At 44.1% G+C, this 16,753-nt stretch overlaps 2 protein-coding genes across 2 annotated transcripts; both read left to right on the plus strand.

The window, feature by feature from the left end:
• Window positions 1-2: 2 nt before the first annotated feature.
• On the plus strand, window positions 3-9,598 carry KIFBP (kinesin family binding protein; the record flags this gene model as incomplete). The annotated part of the gene is made up of 7 exons (XM_003207890.4): window positions 3-296; window positions 2,548-2,646; window positions 4,395-4,474; window positions 4,580-4,763; window positions 5,375-5,459; window positions 7,415-7,524; window positions 8,175-9,598. Coding segments are annotated over 7 exons (1,731 nt in total), but the record flags the coding sequence as incomplete, so codon positions are not given.
• A 5,256-nt stretch (window positions 9,599-14,854) lies between these two features.
• On the plus strand, window positions 14,855-16,638 carry SRGN (serglycin). The gene is made up of 3 exons (XM_010714290.3): window positions 14,855-15,008; window positions 16,146-16,293; window positions 16,379-16,638. Exons 1-3 carry the CDS (start codon window positions 14,930-14,932, stop codon window positions 16,569-16,571), a joined length of 420 nt encoding a protein of 139 aa, XP_010712592.1. The 5' UTR covers window positions 14,855-14,929; the 3' UTR covers window positions 16,572-16,638.
• Window positions 16,639-16,753: the final 115 nt, after the last annotated feature.

A 16,753-nucleotide genomic window follows, 5' to 3' on the forward strand; every position in this document is an offset into this window, starting at 1 on the left:
CCAGGACGCTGGCGGCCGTGGAGTCGCGCAAGGACCCGGAGACGGAGCCCTACCGCTCCAAGTACGGCGCCCGCGCGCTGCTGCAGGAGGTGAAGCAGCAGCTGAGTGCCGCCGAGGATTGCGGGGAGGCGCGGCTGCTGGCCGTGCGGCGGGCCGTGCTGGAGTACGAGCTGGGCGTCAACCACACCGACACCGAGGAGCTGTCGGCCGGTGAGGAGCACCTGCAGCGCTGCACGCAGCTGCTCGAGCCGCACCGCCTGTCCCGGGACTGCGTGTCGCTCTACATCCAGGCCCAGGTGGGCGGGGAGTGCGGGGCGTGGGCTGCGCGAGGCGGCTTCGGGTGGCGGGGTTGCGCCTCCGGGCTGAGGAACGGCTCGCTCCTCGGGGCCGCGGGGCAGGCTGAGGTACGGCACCGCGGGAGAGAACTGGTTTGCGACCTTATTGCGATCCCTTCGCTTTTACTTGCTGCCCAAGTGGAGCTGGGGGGTGCTCTTGTTTTTAGTCTTACACGTAAGAAGAAAATGCTGAAGAATGTGATCACGTTCTTCTCTGAATGTTCATGTGGTGACCTGTCCCTCGTGGCAGCTGCTGTGCATTTATACGCACGCACACACACACGCTTTCACTGAAGTAGAGCAGTTGTCTGTGTGTCAGAAATGGCTGCTGTGATTTAGGAAGGACTCGCAGTACTTCACTGCCACACAGCATAAAGCTGCGGAGGAATTGTGTGCTCCTGTGAAGCACGGATCAGGCAGTGGCTTCTCTTGCTCTGCCCGAGGAGAGGCTGTAGTGAGTTGGAGGTCACCCTCGGAGCAGGTAATAGCAATAAGATGAGGGGTAATTGCCTCAGTTTGCACCAGGGGTGGTTCAGGTTGGGTATTAGGAAAAAATTCTCCAAAAGAGCAGTGATGCAGTGGCACAGGTGGCCCAGGGATGTGGGGGAGTCACCGTGCCTGGAGGTATTGCAGAGCTGTGGGGATTGACACTGAGGGATGTGGGCAGGTGATGGTGGGCTGGGTGAGCTGAGAGGGTTTTTCCAACCCTAATGACCCAATGTTTAAGTTAATTTTCTGGGACTCATGAGGTTACATCTGCTCCTTGTCCTTCAGAGCGGTGGTTTGGGTACTCTGCTGTCAGTCTGTTACCAGTGGTGTGATCTGAGGTTGCCTGAGAAGTCAGGCAAAACCAAAGAGCATCTTCTCAGTGTTTGATGGGTGCTCACAGTGTGCTGTTGGAGCATTGCTGCCTTTGTGGCTGAGGGCCAGGGATTCAGGTGCCTTTTTAAAACTTTTTCATAGAGTGGCTTGGGTTGGAAGGGATCATGGAGCCCCAATCCCTGCTGTGGGCTGGTTGCCCCTAGCAGCTCAGGCTGTCTATCTGTGGCACTGGGCATCTCCAGGGATGGGACACCCACAGCTCTGGGCAGCAGTGCCAGTGCCTCACTGCCACTACAAGAGAAGAATTTCTTCCCAGCGTTTCTGCTGATGTGCTGGAAATAACACCTGAGTATTTAAATAGCAAATAAAACCAAACCAAAACAGCACTGAGAATCGAAGTTGTTGGTAGTCAGCAATGGCTGTACTTCTACATGAACACATCTCCAGTGCTATAAAATATACTGTCACCTCACTGATGCCTGTTTGGCAAGGAGGAGCATTCCTTTTCCTGCTGGGCCTGTTTCTGTAGCCCTTCTCATTTGTCTTTCTGCATAAGGATGAATGTGACGATTTCTGTCTAATTAAATTTGGTCAATTCCATTGCACAGCTGTGGACGAAGTGTTTTTGTTCATAGCCGTCATGATACATGGGGCTTTCTCTCAAAACATAATAAAATAGAAGGAATTGAAAGGGTTACAAGGCTGACATACAGATACAATGAAGAGCTTTCTGAAGGTTTTTTATTCCCAGTCCTATTAGATTTTGTAATAACACATGCTAGGAATTAAATTAGTCCATTAAACATGGATTTGTAATTAACATCTTCATCTTAATAATAAAATTAGAGTTGTTTTTTGTAAAAAGTAGGTGCAATGAGATGTTACCATGCACTTTACTGTGATATTCACTACTGCCTTTAAGCTTACAGCTTTTGCATCGCAGCAGTTTTTAATTTCCTTGTCAAAATGTACAGATTCATTCCTTCAGCACTTCTTCCCTATTAGATTTTTCCATGAAGACACGATGACAAATTTCTATGTCCGTGACTCTCCTTTATGATTTCAGAGTTGCTTGAATCAGATGTAGAACGCACTGTGTAGAAAAAGCTTTTTATATGAACATACCAGAGATAATTTAGCAGGGTAAACACAGAAAATTGCCATTTGTATGGTGACTTCGTGTGCTTGCCTCTGTGAGAACCCTCTTCTCTGAGCAGCTTACAAAAAAATGGGTGGGAACAATTTTTGTCTATTGGAATCTGGTATGTTGGGAGTGTGTGTGTATGTAGACACGTACATGGGGATGAAGAGTGATAAATTATTTGCAGAAAATGTTTAGTGTAAGTGGAATTGACTGGAAAATAATTGTTGTTTTTCTTTTTAACTTCAGAACAATCTAGGTATCCTATGGTCCGAAAGGGATGAAATTAAAACTGCACAAACTTACTTGGAATCTGCAGAAGCCTTGTATAATCAGTACATGAAAGAGGTACGGTGCTTCTTAATCTGGCAGCAGGTCTTACTTTCATGCACCACTTACAGTTTTGATAATCGTGGAAGAAAAACATGCAACGGAACTTAAGTTTCTGAGCTTCGTGGTGTGATGATGCTTCTGTAAGGCAGTATGGCTTGTTTGCTGGCATAGAAGGCCTAGGAGGATCACTTGATAATTTCAACGTGGGTCTGGGAAAATAGTTTGTCTCGGGAAATAGTGATCCTTGTTACAGGGTCTTTGAATTGATGCTCCGGTGCTGAATTTGGCTTCTGATTTAGTCTTGGGAATGCTATAAGAGGTCAAGCAATTGCTTTCAGTAGGAAAAGGAAAACAAACTGTATTATCTGCATGGTTTGCTGTGACTGAACATAATATCAAGCTGCGCAGAGGCAAGTAGTTCAGCTTGTTTCAAAGAGGACAGTCTTCTGAACAGCTAAACCCCGTTTGCATGTTAAATGATGTTCTGAGTTGTGGATTCTGCTGAGTATCAACAAAGGCTCCCTTGTGCTATTGTTACATTCTTTGCAAAGCCTTTCCAACACGGTCTTGCTTCAGGGACAGGGCAGTTGTTGAGTGAGCTGAAAAAATTTGCGGCCTTAAAGGAGCAGTGTTCTGTGTTTCAGGTTAAACAGAAGATAGTTTCATGAAATTATGGTTTTATGGAAATACGGCTTACAGTACAGGTTACTCTCATGGGAATTTTAGCATGAGTTATTCCTTATTGGTTATTCCCTGCCATAGTGCTGCCTTTATAGCTAGTCTGTGGTTACAAAATAGGTAGTGGATATTAAAAATTAAAATTAAAATTACAGGAATTAAAAAATGCCTGTGCTAAAAGTCTTCTGGATCAGTTGGTCTAAGTAGAGATACTACATCTCTCCACAGACCCTCAGTGTAATTAATTCCTGATGTTCATCTTTGATATTTATACTCAGCCAAGCATGATATTGTTAGCTTACTTTTGTTAATTCCAATATTCCATCAGTATCTTTCTGTTCTTGTATGAAGAGGATAAACCATCTTGTACATATCACAAGATATATTTATGTAACGATTCGGACAGAGGTTTTGGTTTAAACAACAAAAAAACACTTAATTCAACTTGCACATGGGTCATGTAGGTCAAGATTTAGCAGCTTCATCCTCCAAACACATTGCCTGCTGTCTCATTCGTACAGTTGAGTAAATAGTCTCACCAGCTTGCGAATAAAAGGAGTTGGAGTCACGTCAAGGCAGCACGAGCAGTCTTTACAGCTGTGCACTCCTGACATCATGTTCCTTGCAGTACTTCCTGCAGAATGTTTTCATGTTGCAGATTAGTGCTGCTGGGTAAGTGAACATTTCATGCTTGCAGACATGCTTAGTAGTAAATCAATGCTGTAAAAAGCATCATTAAAGCCATTTTGTCGCTGTAGAATCTACAGACTGCCCATTGTAGTCCTGTAGAATTCAAGAGTGAGTATTTCTGAGGCAGATAGCATGTATTATTTTAAACTACGCAAACAAGTTATTACAAGCCAAGCACCTTGTAATTCCATGTGAAATCATGGCCTTCTTTCCCTAAATTTCTTGACGTTTGTAGAATTGCTCCAGAAGTGTGACAGTCAGATAGCAGTAGATGCATTATGTGAAGGTCTGTTCAGTTTAGAAATGGAAAATGGGTAAATAGCCTGCAACCAGAAGAGGGAGTCATAAAGTAAGAGAAATGTATCTTCCTGAACCTACTGTGTTCATCCATGCAGGATGGAAATCCTCCTCTGGATCCCAGTGAACACTTCATGGCAGAAGAAGAAAAGCTCACAGACCAAGAAAGATCAAAAAGGTGGGTGAGCAACAGCAACTTAGATTTTTTTTATTTTTGATTTTGATTTAGGAGAGTGTTTTTAGGGACTAAAGAATTAAGAAGTCTAAAAGTTTTTCTTTCCAGATTTGAAAAAGCCTATACACATACACTGTATTATCTGGCCCAAGTCTACCAGCACCTGGAGATGATTGAGAAGGCTGCTCAGTATTGCCATACTACTCTTAAACGACAGCTTGAGTACTGCGGCTACTACCCAGTAGAATGGGCGCTCAATGCTGCTACCTTGTCACAGTACTATCTCTCTAAGGTAATATACCTCATGCTTGTTTTTTTTTTGTAATTATGTAAGAAATTGTTTGCCTCCACACATCTTTATTGGCTCTAAATAATACACTGAGCCAGGAAATGCTTCAGGTCTTTTTTTAGGGTTATGTCCCAGACTACTCAGGTACTTCTTTCACTTAAGTCTTCTACCATACATAGGTCAGTTAATGCTAATTTCAACAGCAATTCATGATTTCCATGTTTTTTGATGTATTGGCAACCATAATCATTAAACAAGGCAAATGTGAGTAAAGAGATCTAAATCTGACTTGTAATGTTGACTTGTTTGTCCAACTGATACTGTTTAACACCCTCTGATACCATCAGAAGGCAGAAGGAAGTGATGGTAGCATAGATCAGAAAATGTTCACAATTGTTCTTGTGGCTGTGGTTGCACAAAAAACGCTTAGCTAAAAATACTGCACTCATTAGTAGGTGTGGAAAAAACGTACTTTCTTCCAGTGTCCTGGGGAGCAAGCCTCAGTTCTGTAGTTTGTCTTGTGCCCCTCTCTTACTGTCTGAGGTGAGGGGTTTAGCTGAGAGCAGTCTTTCTGTTCCTCCCGTTGGTGATAAACTGTTGTTTCTGTCTCTCAGCAATGCTTTATGGAGTCCCGGCACTGTTTAGCAGCAGCCAGTGTCATCTTCAGCCAGGCTGGACAGGTGCCGTCTACTGAAGACAGTAAGTTCACATAGAAGTGTTCAGTGATAAACAAGGTGAATTGTGCATCGTTAGTACCTACATTAAAATGAAGTCTATGTGTATGTACTAAACTTATCCAAGTGTTAATTTTCAGCAGTCTTTTTCTGTTTACAATAAATTGGTTTGTATTTATGTGCAAAATACAGCTTACCTTCTGAATTATCAGAAGACAGTAATTCAATGATTCAAAACAAATGCTTCCTAGGAATGATTTTTAAAGGAGGAAAAAAGAAAGAGAACTGACTATAGCTTTAAGGATCTGTGGTTATGTGATAGCATCAGCATTCAAATCCTCTGTTGTAGGTTTATGCTTTCCTTATCTACAGCATAGCCTTTTACATTCCATGTCTTGGGCAAATGAAAGTTTCAAAATGACAGAGCTTAACTCACGGAGAGTGAGCAAGCACACAGGGCAGCCCTAGAGTGAGTTTTTAACTCTGGCTTATAACAGTGTGTATTGTTCAGCTTCTAATGGTTTGAGCTGTTCAGAATACAAGCGTTTTAATCCAGTGATGTGATTACACATGAAATAGAATCTTGAATAGGTTCAGCTGAATTTTATTTAATCCACTGTCACTGAACTTCAGTTAGTTTCATTTCTTTTAGTATTTCCCTTAGCTCAGAAACACAGAACTCTGTGCAGTTGCCTTTGAGGATGGTGTCTTTTAGGTTCAGGGAACAGGGCTGTCAGAGTTGAGTTATGCTTATCTGTAGGCTGTTTTCAGACAACATATTTTATGAAACATTCAGTAGATCTGAGTAGTGTGTGTTTACAGACTTCTGTAGCTACCTGCCTGCATGGTTGTTTGATATAATATGATTCATGAGCCAAAAATGGAAGTTGTATGTTCAGTAGGAACAGAACACAGGAGCACGTGTGCAGTTATGCTGTAGAATTCAGGTGTGAGACTGAAAGTGACAGAGAAGAGTCCTGGTTGTACTTGTACTTGATAAATTTCTTGTGTGACTTCTGGGCAAGTCAACCAACATTTATCTCGGCTTCCTCCTACACTAAACAGTGATATTTGAGTCTGTTTGGAGGAGTAAATTTTTCTCTGATATTCACTTTTCCCAGAACAGAGAGCAGGGCTGTGGACCTGAAAATCACTGTGCAGAAGGCACTAGCTCACAGAAAGACTAACGCACAGTTAACATTGGCCACTCTCAAGCACTTTCCTTCTGTCTTGTTAATCAGTATATAAACACGTGCACAACTGTTTAGTTTAGGTGCCTTTTTAAAATTAACAATTACTTCTTTATAAGAACAACCTGCTTCTTTTTTATGGAAAATAATAAATAGAGCAGATCTGAGCCTGACTTTTTATTTGGTGGCAAGGAATGCTCGCTTCTCATTGTTCAGCAAACTCAGTACCCCCTACCCAGAGAATGGGAAGTTAGTTCTCTTTGAAACCCTTTTTTGTTTTGAAAATGAAATCTCAAGACTATTTATAGCAGTGGAGAGATCATGGGGGAAAAAAATACTGGAGTTGTAGAGTTAATAGATACTACGTTGGTACCAAAGGCAGTTTCCCTTAATTTTGTTCCCTTTTTTTGACATTGAGTCTGGAGTCTGTCATTGACAGAAGCAATTACTGAACAAGCAGGTGAATCTTGGAGAGCAAACTATTATTTTTTTTTCCTGCTACAGAGAAACATGAAAATCTTTTCCAGTAAGATGCCTCCAGAATCAAAACCTTTCTCAATGTGCATTCCTTTTTGAAGGATTCATGCATGACACATCCATGTTAATCTACACGGGTTTCTGCCAGAATGACAGTTTACAGAATTGTTATGCCCAACACAGAGAATGTGTTTTTGTCTATCAGCGTGGAAAAGAAACAAATATAAATAATGTATTCTTTGCATAACATTTGAGGTTATTACTGGAACACTTAAGCTTTTCTGAAGGCTATGTGCTTATGTCCCTTAACTAGATGAAACAGAGCAAGACCAGCAGGACCTTAGACAGAGAAAAGCTGAAATTGCAAGGTGCTGGATTAAGTATTGCTTGAATCTTCTGCAGAGTGCTCGGAAATTACTTGAGGTAACTGAAAATTTGTTCTTTTGTTGTTGTTTAAAAAGTCTATTTTGATGCTTGTAGCAGTAATTGATTCATAGCTGGTAGCAAATGATGAACAATCGTCCAGTGAATTATTCAAGAAATGCTGGGAATCTAGCAGGTACTTCTTGTCATGCCTAGACTTATTGCAGTACTTAGAAATAAGAACGAATGGGAGATCAGCTCTGTAGTGTAATCAGTGTGCTGCTTGTACAGCAGTTTCACAAACCCCCCTCCTCTTTGTTGAGTTTTCTCACGCCTTGATTTTTGGCAAATTGGTTTCTTAGTTAACAAGCAGAACATGTTCTTGCATTTCTGTGTGCTCATATTTTCATGCTGAATGCTTGAAAATGAGCATTTGCTGAAATGCTCTACTAAAACAGGAGCTTTCATGGTTTGGCTGTGTTGTTGCAGAGTGGGGAGATTTAAATTGTTTTAGCATCGTTATTGTTCTTTTTATAGAATGTAGATGTTATCAATATGGTTTTTAGTGAATATAAAGTTAAATAACTAATGTGTCTTGTCTTGGTTGCGAATTACTTTGTGTTTGAAAGATAACTCAGAAGCAAAACTGCAGTGCAAGCTTGTCTTTGGATGGCACGTGTGTTTTTAATTATTATGCTTTATCTTTTCAGGATAACATAGGAGAGCTGGATCCAGACAGGCAATTGGAACTTAAAGCCCAAAGGAAGAAAGAGGAAGATGAAAAAGAGAATGGCAGGAAAAAGGCTGTGCTTTTTGGGACAAGTGATATATGTGACTCTGTGTTAGCCATGGAAGAGAAAGTAAGCAGCGTATATCCTTTAGATTTTCAGGAAGCCAGAGAAATCTTCCTAGTGGGTCAGAACTATGTTCAGGAAGCAAAGGAGTTTTTTCAGGTTGATGGTTATGTTACTGACCATATTGAAATTGTTCAGGATCACAGTGCTTTGTTTAAGGTACTTGCTTTCTTTGAAGAAGACTATGAGAGACGTTGCAAAATGCACAAGCGTAGAATAGACATGTTGGAGCCTATATATGCAGACTTGAACCCACAGTACTACCTGTTAATTAGTAGGCAGCTTCAGTTTGAACTAGCAGATACCTATTATGAGATGATGGATTTGAAGGTAGCTATTGGTAACAGGTTAGAAGAACTAGACTCGCACACAATAAAAAAAATTAACTCTCTGGCTCAGTTAGCCATCAAATATTATGAACTCTTCTTAGATTCTTTGAGGAACCCAGATAAGGTGTTTCCTGAGGAGCTCGAGGAAGATGTTCTTCGCCCTGCAATGGTGGCTAAATTTCATATTGCACGACTGTATGGTAAACTTATTACTTCAGATAGCAAAAAGCAGCTGGAAAATATGCAGACGTCGTTAGAGTATTACATGTTTCTGGTAGACTATTGTGAGAAGCACCCAGATGCTGTCCGTGCTGTTGAAACTGAGCTAGAACTCAGTAAGGAGATGGTGGGTCTTCTTCCAACGAGAATGGAGAGGCTAAGAGCAAAACTGTGTCCGTTCATATAAATGTTTGCCTTGGAGGAAATGTGTGCTATTAAAATGATACGTGTCAAAATCAGCTTCTGGGCTGATTAATAGAACTTAAGTGGCTACAGTTTGGCCGTCCAACTAGAACCTGCAGTAATACAACCTTCTGGAAAAACAAGAGCTCTCTGACTTAGTAGCTCACTCACACTAATGGTGTAAACCTTAAATGTTAAGTGAACGTCCAGCTGATGCTTTGTATTGCTTGTCCTGTATATAAATATAAACCTTTTCTCCTTTTTGTTTTTTCCTTTGACTTGGGATCTAAGTGTAGTGCTGTACAAAAATGGTTTGTTCTGAGACACTATTGCTCTGGGAAAATTTTTCTAAGAAACTTAAGGCATGTTCTTCCACCTGGAAAACATTTTCTCTCTTCTAACCTTTGTCCCCAGAAAACCCTAGGCACATGAAGGGAATTTTATTTTCTATATTTATTTTGTGATGCTTGATGTTTTTTTTTCCCTTGCCCCTGTTAATTAAGATGTAACTGATAGAGGCTCAATAAATGAGTAGCTTGGCTAAATATTTTTCAGACTCCTTAGAATTGTTTCCTTTTGTGTTACTAAGATATGTAGTACAACTTCTGCCAAAATACGTAGTGATGAAAGTGTTTCTGAGCATCTGAACTGCCAGAATGCTGAGCAAGAGAACAGCAGACTTTATGAATGGAGATGGGAGGGGAAACTCTGCTCTTAATACTCCTATAGGAAACTGATGGGGTAGAGGTACTATGATACAGTGCTGCAGCAGATGCTAACTAACACGTGAAGGCCTGAGAAGCCATTAGTGGCTCCTTGTGTTGGTTGGAGCTGCAAGTGAAAGAACTAGTTTCTTATGGGGGGGGGGAACAAGAAAAAAAAGTAGGAGGGAGGGCAATGGAGGGGCATACACATGCAAGAAAGTACATCTTGTACACGTGGCCAAAATCTCTAGTTTGCAGAATCCTGTATAGAACTGGCTGGCTGACTGCTAATCACAAACAGGCCAACGAATGGGTCCTGGAAATGAGAGATGGCAAAACTCAGAACTGGATCACCTATTTGCATGCATACAAAATAAGGGAGAAAGTGTGTGTGTGAATGTGTGCACTGTTCATTTTCCTAAACAAACGTTTAATCAGCCTTTAAGAGTTTCCGCTCTCAGTGCTTTAATTCAGTTTTTCCCTTTGCACGATAGTAGGACAGCCCACAGTTTCTTAAAAACTGTAAGTAAATTTCAAATGTATTAAATATATATAGACTTACAGAAACCAATGATGTCAGTTCTTCATCTCCTACAGCAAATAGTGAAGACTACCACTGGCCGAACACAGTTTATTGCTGAGACTATCATGGCAGATGCTCACTGCAACACATTATTGCATTGATACTTTTAAGGTATGTCTTTTTCATGGAAACCTTTTGAATAATTCCTGCTTGTGACATGATTTGACAAAATGAACTAAGATTTTGTATTTAGGTTTCCAAAAAAAAAAAAGAGGAGGGAGGTGGGGTGAGAAGGGGCAGGTTGGATTAGGCAACAAAGCTCCCTTCAGGAATGCTGAGTTCTAACTGTGTGAAATATGTGTGAGGTCAGGCGTTTATTTCAAAGATTAAGTGAAGATTAGATTTCTGTGAACTCCATTTAACCTGCATTTTTTATTCCTTTTTGTACCTCGGAAAAAAAATCTTACCACTGGAAATTCCTTACTGTTGCTCTACTCGTGTTTTTTCTTTACCCAGCGTAAAGCAGTGAGGTTTTCAAGACACCTACACTTGTGCCAAACACATATCAAGTGTAAGATCTCCAAAACATGGAGGCTGCAACCTCAGCATCCTCTTGAAACAGTGCATAGTACTCACTAGAAGTAATGTGCTTTGGTTAAAAACAGTTTTGTTATAACTGAAATGCTCTCAACTCTTGTTCCAAATGTGTTATGTAGCATAAATAGGGTTGATCCAGGCAAGTTAAACATTTCAGGACCAAGAGAAAAATGACATTGGTGCCTTGTTCTGGCTCTCCCTGCAAGCCCCCCATGGAAGGAAGCTCTTTCTCTTTTTTCCTTTGAGGAGAGCAGCAGGAGAAGGTCCTCTCCTTCACCATTCTCCCCTATTGCACCTGAAATACCAGGGGGAAGTGAGAAATGACCCCTCACTTCCACTTCTCATCAGGAAAATGGGTTCCCCACATTGCTAAGGGCACAGGCGTACGTCTTGGCAAGGCAGATGGCTGCCTTCTCTATCTGCAGAGCGGAGATGCCTCGATGTACCAGAGCAGTGCTGGCGCTGGGTATGATTGCTGCTACAACTCTGTGCTCGGAAACATTGCGGGAGCCTGATAAAGCTGAGTATCAGACAGTGAGATATCGGACTGATCTGCTTTACTCGTGCCTTTAAGCGTTTCAGTTTTGCTTGGGGTTTTCCTTTTGCTCAGCACTCAGTGAAACTGGGTTCTACTTTAAATGAAATAAAATGAAAATAAACTGGGTTTATTTTAAATGATTGAGGTAATCACTGATACTTTGGTGTTTTCCATGGAACTTTTCATTGTAGAATGCCCTGAAGCAGTCCTGTGAAGCAAGTTCTACCAAGGCTGCCATCCCTGAGGCCAAGTCCCTTGGAGTCTTGCAGTTAGAGACCTAAAGACTGCTATGTTAAAATCAAGCACATAAATTTGTGGCTGGAAACAGTTGTCAACTTATTCTTCTTAAATTGCAACATTTTAGCTTACTTCAGAGCTATGACAGCCTGAAGTAAGAGAAATGACTAATGCTGATTTTTTAAATTCCTTATAAAAAGTGCATTATGCACTTCCTAGTAACTCTTGCAAAGTGCCTGCTGGCACTTTCACATTTTGCAGTTTAGCTGATGCTGCACACCTCTTCCTCATCCCAGCCGGGCCTGGGGGCACTCTGTGTTTTCCTAATGAGAACCATTTGCCTACCTGCCCTTTTCCAAAATCTGATGATGTCTTTACAGCCAAAGATAGGACTGGTGCACTGGAGACAGTTCAGAGACCAGAATACTAAACAGTGCTTTTTTTTTTTCCCCTCTAACATGTCTGTGGTGTTGAGCATTTGTCTAGAGAAGCGACTGATAGTAATGCAGTGCATGAGTTTGGAACAGCAGTAATTGTTCAGGAGCTTCGTAGCAGTGCTTCAAATATGTAATACTCGAGTTTTTGGCATCTGGTATGCACACGACATTCTCTGTCTTCTTGTTGCTGTAAAAGAGACATTGAGCAGTGATACAAGTGTTTCCCTGTTAGACCTGTTAATATAATTTGCCTCTAAACAAAGAGGAATTGGATGAGTGACTCTGTGTGATTGTGATGGAGGAAGAGAAGTATGAGTGCTTGCATTGGAGAGCCTGAAGATCCACAGTGGAAATATATGGGGTGAAAAGAAGGAATGGTGAAATGACTTCCTGTAAGCAGACTGATTAGGTGGGGAAGAAGCAGGAGTTCCCAGGTGTGTTCTCAGGACCCAGGGTTGGGTCTATCCCTCATTCGGAGCTTTTGATGGTGACAAAAATTGCTGGTGGGAAGAAGCCGTTGGCAGCTTCCTGTGGGCCATCAGCTGTGCTCAGTGCTGATGCAGTTGCGGCTTTTGAGCAATGATCTCTGACATCTATCATGGGAAAAAAACAGAGAACTGTTCCTCTTTGTGATCTAGATGGCAGCAAACGTTAGATTTCTACACAATGCACGTGAGCTGTAATGATTTCTTGTGAGTTCTGAATCTTATCTTCATGAGCCAGGTCCTGATACTGCCCTCAGAGGCCAGAGGCACAGCACAAGAGGCAGAGATGCCATGTGCTGGAGGGGCCCCATGCTCAGCATGTCAGGTGCTGGGTTGAGGATCCACTCCAGTCCCAGGCTGGACTCAGAAATCCCCTGCAGTGACCCAAATCTACCTCCTGGGGCTCACCAGCTCTTTGCTATTTGCCCCAAATTCCACCATGGCAACAGGAAGAAATCTCTCCTGCCTTCCCGAAGAATAAGATGGGAGAAAAGATGCATTCCTTATGTTCCTCATTGCTGCCATTCATGGAATCATAGAATTGTTTCAGTTAGAAGGGACTGATAAAGGCTATCTGCTCCACTGTCCTGCAATGATCAGGGAGTCCTTCAGCTCCATCAGGAACTCAGAGCTCTGTCCAGCCTGACCTTGGGTGTCTCCAGGGATGGGGCACCCATTACATCTCTGGGCAATCTGTGACAATGCCTCACCGCCCTTAGTGTAAACTTTTTCCTCGTACTCAGTCTGTATTTGCTTTCCCCTCAACCCTTGCTCACTGTGTGACCTTTCTTTTGCCTTTTCTGGTCATTCATCTCCCTTTAGCCCCTTAGTGCTGACCAGCACAGGCCAGCATGTCTGTAGCAGCCCGTGCCAAGAGCAGGGACCCATAGGAGCACACCGATGTCTATGTGTAGATAACAGTCTGACTCATGGGAACGGGGACCTGGCAGCAGTTGCAGTCTATCTGATTTCTGAGCAGTTATGAAAGAGGAACTTGAGACCCCGTCTGGATGGGTGATGCCTTGCCCCCTGCACCTGGATATCATGGAGCTGCTGAGAAGGAATTTTCTTGAGTGAAATTCCCTATTGTCAATGGCAGGATAGATTTCCCATGCTGGACATGGTCCTAGCATGGTAATGTTACTAAATTACACTCCTGAAGCAAACTGGGAGATAAAAACAGCCCTGAGAGATATCCAAGGAGCAGTTCATCACTTGAGGGACTACTTCCAGGCATTTTGGACATGTCAGGAGGAGTCCCAGGTGTCTGTATGAGAAGCTGGAGGCCCGGAGCTGCAGCAGTCCCCTTCTTCTCCCTGCCCCCAAATTAATGCCTTAGAAAAATGCAAAGCTCTTAATCTGCTTTACACATGATGGGAAAGCAGAAGCAGTGCTTCAGCACAGCAGTGGCAAGAAATGCCCTCTTCAACACTGATAGTCGTATATTGACACATTTCAAGGTTATTGTTCTGATATGGTGCAGCCTCTGTGCTGTTCCTCTGCCCACGTGGGGACTGTGACCACGGAAAGTCAGAGGTGTGACAGCACGGACCACTTCCGCACCCACATTGCTGTTTGCTGCTGAGCACAGCCTGACAAAAAAATAAAAAAGAGAGGAAAAAAACAAGAGAGTTGAAGCTAAAAATACAAAGTAGAGAAGTCACTACAAATAACTGCTGCATGCAAGTTGATCTCCACATGGTGTTTGGAGTCTCCTGTTTTTTTCCTGTTGAGAAAAAACCATGAAAACATCTAATAAATGGCAAGGATGCTCAGCCCCTTGTCTCGCAGTGGATCTGTGGGAGCATGAGGTGGGCACAGGGAAAGTCACTGCTCACCAGAAGCACCACCAGGATCTCGGTAGACTTTCCGCCATGAAAAACTGTTCCAGCACATGGCTGACACTGCTGGCCTTGGTGCTGTGACTGCCGTGGTGCTGGGCCCCGCATCGCTGCTGGAAGCAGGATGAATAAGAAAAGCCTGCTGCTGCCATAGCTGTCTTGCTTATTCTTGGCTAAACTCGAGCCCGGATGGTTGAACTGCCAACACAAAAGCACAGTGCGCTGGAGGAAAGAGCAGCGGGCAGAGATGTGTGTCTGGAGGGTTTGCCTTGGGTTTGCTTCTCCCCACAGCCAGCACCAGAGTGGAGATTTCGGCTGGGTGGGAGACTGGGGGGCTGGAGCACTGGGCTTTTCCGCAGATGTCTCACTTCAGTCAATCAGGAAATGGTGACGCAGGTTATGGGTTGGGTTTGAGGTTTTGGAAACCTTGTCTAAAAGTCAGTTTCCTTGCCCTGCCGTGTTTCTGAAGCGCGAGGCCGTGGTGGAGGCTGGCAGGGAGCGGAGGAGCGCCGGCCAACATGCAGCTCCCGGTCAGATGTAGCAGGAGGATTTTCCTGGCTGTTTGTGTAATCCTCTTTGTGGGATGCACAGTGCAAGGTAACACCGAGCGGTTGTTCTCTCTGCAATACTCTTTCTGCGCTAGGCAGTGTGGGCTGAGGAGGAAGCCTCCAAATTTAAAGGAGAATATTGCAAATTGACCTTCTGGGAGGAATGAGGTCTGGTTAGGAAGCCTGCTTTGCTGGAGTTCTGTTTTCTGGAGGACGAGTGGGAAGATAAGATGCCTTTTGCAAATGTAATATTTCTGTGTTTCTCACCTGGCCCGTATGAGAAGAAGACCTTATCAAGTAAGCTACTCTATGTACACACACATCTCAAATGTATATACCAATGTATATATTTATCCAGCCCTCCCTTAGGGGTCTGGTTATGCCCTGCTATTCCGTTATGCAGTTACAGATTAAGGCTGTTGCAGTCCCCATGTCATAACTACTCTGGTCTTCGGTCTACTCTGGGGGGGAGGAGAGGAAATTGGGTATTAGTATGAGGAAACTGTATGGTTTATTGTGTACAGAAAGTATTGCAACATGCAGCACTAAAACAACGAAAAGGAAATGTTGATTCATGACAAGTGCCCTGTGGAGTCATTTCTTGCAAGAGAGGAGCACTTAGCAAGCATATGTAAGATAATTCTCCACCAAACCAAGGCTATGACAGTGAGAGGCTTCCATTAGGCACCTACTGCTGTTTCTATCTTGAGGACGGTCTTTGAGACCTTGTCTGTAGCCTCAGTTCTGTGTAATGCTTATGTACAAAGTACTCGGATGCAGTTGTTTCTTCTGTTGCTGCTGTTATTACAAAAACAAGGGTCTTCTTAATAAGGTGTTAAGAAAGGTAAATAAAAAAGGGAATACGCTGTGAAAGCAGCAGGAAATCCTCCCTGAGAGATTTTTTGTCTGTGATAGAAGAGTGTAGGAGGATGGTGAAAGTCACCTAGCACTATACGGCAATACATAAGGCAACAGAAAGCCCTAATTACAGGCAGATATTCCCAAGAAAAATTAGATAAAGCACCAAAAGCAGGACAACGTGCCAGGGGGGTTAGGAACAAGTTAATTAAGCGAGGCCGAAAGGAAGGATCGTTGCTTCGGTCCTTTGGGTCTGTCAGCGCCGAGCCGAGGCAGCAGCTCGGCGAGCTTTGCTCAGCCACGGAGTGACGCGGGCTGCTCCCACCAGGTGCCCCCGCGCACAGGGCGCGCTACAAGCGGGTGCGGTGCCGGCCCGACGCCTGGTCCCCCAACTGCGTGGAAGAGATGGGGCCCCGGTTCCAGCTGCCCGACGGCGCGGCCAACAGGATCCTGCCGCCCCTGGCCAACTCTGCCCTGTAAGTGCGGGGATCCGCGGGTGGGCTCGGAGCACGCAGCCGGCGAGAGAGGGAAGCGGAGTTTGTGACGGCTCCGGTGTTTCAGGATGAAGAGCTACCAGGAGCTGGGCGACGCCTTCCCGCTCTCCGAGGAGCAGTCGGGCTCGGGCTGGGAGGCGGCGCTGGAGCCGGGCTCGGGCTCGGGCGCTGAGGCCGTTCCCGCCGCCCGGTTCGCACGCAGCCCGGACCTGCCGGCCGGACTGGGGCAGCGGCTGCAGGAGGAGGCCCTGCTACCATAGCGCATCAGCGCCGTGACGGACGGTCCCCGAACCACCCCCGGCTCAATAAAACCGCTGTCTTACGACCCTCGTGGCTTTCGTGCACTATCTTTATTCGAGCTTGACCTTCAGTCGTTATGCTACGAAGTACGCGTTCGGGGGGTTACGACGAGCGCCACACCACATCACCGGCGCGGCACAGC

Source organism: Meleagris gallopavo, chromosome 8 (assembly GCF_000146605.3).
Source record: "Meleagris gallopavo isolate NT-WF06-2002-E0010 breed Aviagen turkey brand Nicholas breeding stock chromosome 8, Turkey_5.1, whole genome shotgun sequence".
Classification (NCBI taxonomy): Eukaryota; Metazoa; Chordata; class Aves; order Galliformes; family Phasianidae; genus Meleagris; species Meleagris gallopavo.

Excerpts from the sequence above, each read along its gene's own strand:
- SRGN (XM_010714290.3), top strand. The coding sequence starts at position 14,930 with ATGCAGCTCCCGGTCAGATGTAGCAGGAGGATTTTCCTGGCTGTTTGT. Across the intron at positions 15,009-16,145 it reads TGTGGGATGCACAGTGCAAG|GTGCCCCCGCGCACAGGGCG; the intron begins GTAACACCGAGC and ends TGCTCCCACCAG. Across the intron at positions 16,294-16,378 it reads CCCCTGGCCAACTCTGCCCT|GATGAAGAGCTACCAGGAGC; the intron begins GTAAGTGCGGGG and ends CCGGTGTTTCAG.